At 36.8% G+C, this 6509-nt stretch overlaps 1 protein-coding gene across 1 annotated transcript; it reads right to left on the reverse strand.

Annotated features, from left to right (window-relative positions):
* Positions 1–1299: 1299 nt before the first annotated feature.
* Positions 1300–6128, reverse strand: LOC132119346 (zinc transporter ZIP3-like). Its single transcript, XM_059529212.1, has 3 exons — positions 5934–6128; positions 5484–5800; positions 1300–2229 (listed from the first exon to the last, which is right to left on the reverse strand). Exons 2-3 carry the CDS (start codon positions 5688–5690, stop codon positions 1492–1494), a joined length of 945 nt encoding a protein of 314 aa, XP_059385195.1. The 5' UTR covers positions 5691–5800; positions 5934–6128; the 3' UTR covers positions 1300–1491.
* Between the last annotated feature and the right edge of the window lie 381 nt (positions 6129–6509).

A 6509-nucleotide genomic window follows, 5' to 3' on the forward strand; every position in this document is an offset into this window, starting at 1 on the left:
CTAAAACTTTTTCTTCTTTTCTTTTAGATCTGTTGCTTGATTTGTCGAAACTGCCCAGAAATACTAAATGAAAACACTATTAATATTCCCCACGATATGACAGACATGATCTACAATGTAATCATAGTTTCATAAAGCTGTAGTACGCACAAATGTCAAACTAAATTAAGGATACAAAAGAAAGATTGTTCAAATACATAAAAAGGTCAAGTTTTAATTTCCTGAGGCTCACTCTGGGCAATATCAATATCGTTGTCAGGTGCCACAAACTTGTAAGTGGAATTTATAAATTAAACAATTCTCTTCATTTACTTCTGAAGCTTAGCATGGTGCTTATAATGAGGCAAAATACTCATCACGTTCAAACTGAGGACAGTAGTCAAAATCATGACAAAATATATTAAATATAGCTTAATGTAACAATGAACATTCTGAATTAAGTATAAACTACATCAGTAAGTTACATTAACTAGTTAACCACCAGTGAAACTGTTATGTCACGTAATTGAAACAACTGGCGGTTTGACTGAATTCTGTGGACTCAATTTAATGTAAACATATCTGACCAATTTCAACACAAAGTTCTCACTGAAACATTCATCATTCACATCCTATTACATGTGCATTCAGCTATTATTATCCTTCAAAATCAGTCATTTTAATATTGGTAAATATTGACCATGTATGATATTTACATAAATTATAAGAGTGGAAATATTGGGTACACAGTCTATTAACCTGAAATTAATCAGATACAGAAGATTTGAGACAGACATTAAAGTGTAGAAGTTTAAATGATAATAAAGAGGCTTTTTTCCAAATAGGGTTCAAGGGCTTTAAGGTAGTTACAGAAAATGTATAATAAAAAAGTAATAATAATAATAATAATAATCTAACAAATTTAAGGGTTGTCAAAGTTAATGTGTTAATGTAAAATAGTTAAACTATTTTTTTATATTTAACAAACGTGATGATTTTATGATTTCCTAAATTCATGAGATTAATCAAAATGATAGTTACAGCGGTTTAAAACAGTAGGGAATAAAAAAAAAATCTTGATTTTATTTTAAAGATTTTTACATCTGATAAAACACTTATAAAATACCAATTAAAGTAAATGTTTTAATAATTTTACATTTAATATTTGGTGATTTTATATTTAATCTTAGTACAGTGACAATAATAAAGATAATTATTTAATTTTGTAAAATAACATTAAATAAGATGACACTTAATAGTATGTGTGTGTGTGTGTGTGTGTGTGTGTGTGTGTGTATACATGTACACACACGCACAAAGGATATTACAGCAGCCTTTATAGATACAAATCATAATCATATTTTTGGGTTACTGGTATTAAAGATTGAAAACTCTTGCATCATAAAATATCAAAAGTTATACAGTAGATTTACAGAAACCCTTGATGTTTGACAGATGGTGCTCTAGAAGAGCAGTACACCATTTTAGAAAATGTTACATTTTGAACCCCTTTTACCATTTGATGAAGACGAGCCCTGCAAGTACACTGTAGCCCAGTATTAGAAACAGCACCTTCAGTAGCCTGTCGTGTTTGTCCTCCAGCTCTCGTGAAAGGATCTCAAAGAACGTAATGAAGAGGAATGTTCCGGCTGCCATGCCCTGGAGTACTACAGATATAATACTTTCTGCCAAGTGCTGGACTGTCTGAATACCCATTCCAATCCCGATGCCCAGAGGAATCATTAAGCTCACTGTTACAGCCAGTTTACTGGCATCCCGTAAGGAGATTCCTGCCTTGGCTATATTAACCCCCAGTGCCACTGCTGCCAGCGTCTCATGGATGGCCACTCCAATGAAGAGGGTTCCAAGTTTAGCCCCATCTTCCTGAAGTCCCAAAGCCAGACCCTCAAAGACAGAGTGAGCGGACAGTGCTAGCACCAGGCCAGCTAATCTCAACGGCCCAGCGTGCATTAGCTCTGAAGGGCTGAAGTGTCCGTGGTGATGGGAATGGTATTGGTGGTCTCTGGAACCTCGAGGGGGAGAGATGAATGGAGCATCATTCTCTGAGTCGCTCCCCGCTGCAGAGTCACCAGCATTAAATGTCTCCAGGTCGATAAATGAGGGCTTCTCCTTGCGGAAAGTGAGCACGGCCTGTTCCACAAATACTGTGAGGAAAAACCCAATCATCATCATAGTCTCTGCCAGCGGGTACTGATTAGTGGTTTGTAACATTTTCAGGACGTCGTCAACCTGAGATCAAAAAGGTAAGAAGTTAGATTCTGTGACTGTAAACTTTAATTTTTTTCTTAAAAGCCCAGTGAACTTCCTGATGGTAATACTGGATGCATTAATGACTTTGGTTAAGTATAACAGATGAATAAAATAGTTAATCTTGACTAATATAAAAAAAAATAGTCTAAAAGATTTTTTTTTTTTTAATGGAACAGTTTATTTAGCCTTTCAATTTAAAGACATTTTTTTATATATCTTAAAAAAAAAATAAAACGTTCATGCAAAACAGACTTGTTGCTGTTGTAGATTTGCACTGAATTTACTCTAGATAGTTCATTCTGCCAAGTATTACACTTATCACCATCAATCACTCACACACAAATTTCTGCACTCTTATTTGTCACTTCTGAAATAGTATTCCTGGATGTTCTGTCCTCTTAGACAAACAAAACTTTTCTTCAAATTGTCAATGGATTATATAGAGAAACAGAGCAAAGCTGGCCACGCTTATTCACACGAAAACTCCTGATATAATCAATAAATAACTACACAATAAATTTCTCAATAAAAGTGGTTGACTACAAGTGGGTACAGAATTGAACTAGTACTAATGGTACTGTAAAAAGTCCCCCCACCTTCACTTTCTCATCAGATCTAAACGAATCTTGTTGGTGTCCTATTTTGATCTCAAAAAGATGAGGAGTTTGCATTACATATATACATTATATATATATACAGTCGTGGCCAAAAGTTTTGAGAATTACATAAATATTGGAAATTGGAAAAGTTGCTGCTAAAGTTTTTATAATAGCAATTTGCATATACTCCAGAATGTTATGAAGAGTGATCAGATTAATTGCATAGTCCTTCTTTGCCATGAAAATTAACTTAATCCCAAAAAAACCTTTCCACTGCATTTCATTGCTGTTATTAAAGGACCTGCTGAGATCATTTCAGTAATCGTCTTGTTAACTCAGGTGAGAATGTTGACGAGCACAAGGCTGGAGATCATTATGTCAGGCTGATTGGGTTAGAATGGCAGACTTGACATGTTAAAAGGAGGGTGATGCTTGAAATCTTTGTTCTTCCATTGTTAACCATGGTGACCTGCAAAGAAACGCGTGCAGCCATCATTGCGTTGCATAAAAATGGCTTCACAGGCAAGGATATTGTGGCTACTAAGATTGCACCTAAATCAACAATTTATAGGATCATCAAGAACTTCAAGGAAAGCGGTTCAAATCTTGTAAAGAAGGCTTCAGGGCGTCCAAGAAAGTCCAGCAAGCACCAGGATCGTTTCCTAAAGAGGATTCAGCTGTGGGATCGGAGTGCCACCAGTGCAGAGCTTGCTCAGGAATGGCAGCAGGCAGGTGTGAGCGCATCTGCACGCACAGTGAGGCGAAGACTTTTGGAAGATGGCCTGGTGTCAAGAAGGGGCAGCAAAGAAGCCACTTCTCTCCAAAAAAAAACATCAGGGACAGATTGATCTTCTGCAGAAAGTATAGTGAATGGACTGCTGAGGACTGGGGCAAAGTCATATTCTCTGATGAAGCCCCTTTCCGATTGTTTGGGGCATCTGGAAAAAGGCTTGTCCGGAGAAGGAAAGGTGAGCGCTACCATCAGTCCTGTGTCATGCCAACAGTAAAGCATCCTGACACCATTCATGTGTGGGGTTGCTTCTCATCCAAGGGAAGGGGCTCACTCACAATTCTGCCCAAAAACACAGCCATGAATAAAGAATGGTACCAAAACACCCTCCAACAGCAACTTCTTCCAACAATCCAACAACAGTTTGGTGAAGAACAATGCATTTTCCAGCACGATGGAGCACCGTGCCATAAGGCAAAAGTGATAACTAAGTGGCTCGGGGACCAGAATGTTGAAATTTTGGATCCATGGCCTGGAAACTCCCCAGATCTTAATCCCATTGAGAACTTCTGGTCAATCCTCAAGAGGCGGGTGGACAAACAAAAACCCACTAATTCTGACAAACTCCAAAAAGTGATTATGAAAGAATTGGTTGCTATCAGTCAGGATTTGGCCCAGAAGTTGATTGAGAGCATGCCCAGTCGAATTGCAGAGGTCCTGAAAAAGAAGGGCCAACACTGCAAATACTGACTCTTTGCAAAAATGTCATGTAATTCTCGATAAAAGACTTTGAAATGTATGAAGTGCTTGTAATTATATTTCAGTACATCACAGAAACAACTGAAACAAAGATCTAAAAGCAGTTTAGCAGCAAATTTTTTGAAAACTAATATTTATGTAATTCTCAAAACTTTTGGCCATGACTGTATATATATATATTTGGTTTAAATTGAAGTTTACTTTTTGTTAAATATCGTATACATAAAAATATAATAAAACCCAACCCTCTTGAACAAGAGGCTAAAAATATATATCATATATCAAGGCTATTCTCCATTCACTTAACAAGAAAGCTCTTACAAAGGTATCAATATGTGAATCCTTAAAGGAACACTCCACTATTTTTGAAAATAGGCTAATATTCCAGCTCCCCTAGAGTTATACAGTTGAGTTTTATAGTTTTCGAATCCATTCAGCCGATCTCTGGGACTGACGGTAGCAGTCTAGGGGAGCTGGAAAATGAGCCTATTTTCCAAAAAAAAAAAAAAAATGTAGTGTTCCTTTAATTGTATTTCTGTGATTCTTCAGCTGTTTTCTTTTATCTGTATTACTCTAGTTCTGAATGTAGCTTGACTTTGTTCTGTTACTGAAATTCAAAATGACATCTGACCAGAAGGTTTGGTTTATAATTTAATTAAAAGTATAAAATATTAGTATTTCTCTCTCTCTCACACACACACCTATTATTTTGTTCAGAAGATAGACTCACCAACTGTGACTGTACTGCATGGATTACAATCTTGTTCATTTTGCATGTTTTTGAAGCATTAACTTTGAAGGCACAATACAACTGGTACTATACAGACTCAGAGATGGATTATTTGTAGAAAACATTTGTGTGTGTTTTTTTTTCAACTGTTGTGTTCATTTTGGCTGAAGTTTAAAGTTGAAGGGATAGATCACCCAATATTGAAAATTCTGTTATCATTTACAATTTACAAATGCCTGAGAAGAAAAACCTCTCCTTTTGCATCCTTTTTAGGCTCCCCATTAATTGCAGCCAGGACATTTATCAGAATGTCTGCTTTTGTTTCACAAAAGAAAGAATATCATTAAAACTTGATGGTGATTAAATCATGTTAGTTTGGAGTGAACATTTTCCAAAACCATGTTTGATAACATACCTTTTCCCTAACTGCTGGGAGAAGGGCATTGAAGCAGGTGGCCAGGAACACACCTCCTCCAAAAGAGTTGCTTAAAGCAACCACTCTTCTGTACCTCGTGACTTTATCATACTCCATATGCATCACCCGCACAGGAACAAGGATGCCCGCTAACATCAGGGCAAACACCCCCAGCAGACACAGGATTTTGGCTACAGCTATCTCCATAATTGAGGAGATGGGCTGTGATCCCACTTCAACAAAGCATGTGTGTCTGAAATAAAACAATGAAGCCAAAGACACTGACTCTTCTTAAGGTCAGGTCATGGACAGCATCCCTGGAAAATAATCACAAACGTCAGTTCACATTGTTTCATAATTATCGTAATTAATATCTAAGAAACATCATAATTTCAAATAAGCATCAGTTCGACAGCTGATGCCAGGCATGTATGATAGAATATTTCACACCTGACAACCAATTCCTTAGGCGTTAACGTTATATGTTCGTAAGGTGACTGTCGAGGTCAGTGTACAGATTAGCATGCTAACCCTGGTGAGCGGCTAGCTATCATATCAGATAAAAAGTGTGCATATAAGATGCATTTATTGAAGAAAAAAAACATCATGCTAACGACAAAAACACTTTATATTAGGACGTGCAAGCCTGTTGTTTTCACGAATTTCTATTCAAACTGGACTCGTTAACTATAGCTCTTAAATGCTAAGCTAACAAACATCGCACGCACATAAAACGCGTTTATTCCCTATTACTGGTTTAAATACGTCTTTTTTACGCTTCATCAAACAGTGAAACGTTAGAAAATAATAATTCATATACTTGTGCACGAAAATAAGCGTTTTACCAGTGTTTGTGGCGATATTTCCTGCTGCTGAAGGCTGCAACACCTGTTCAGTGGCTCTCTCAATGACTAGTGAGTGAGCTGTCTAGTTTGCTTCGCAGCATAAGCACGTTTGTCAAATTTTTCAATTCGTATATGAACTGCAAAAAGTTCGCTGCCTCTAAAACTGGCAAGAAAAAAAGTT

Source organism: Carassius carassius, chromosome 38, assembly GCF_963082965.1.
Source record: "Carassius carassius chromosome 38, fCarCar2.1, whole genome shotgun sequence".
NCBI classification, from domain to species: Eukaryota; Metazoa; Chordata; class Actinopteri; order Cypriniformes; family Cyprinidae; genus Carassius; species Carassius carassius.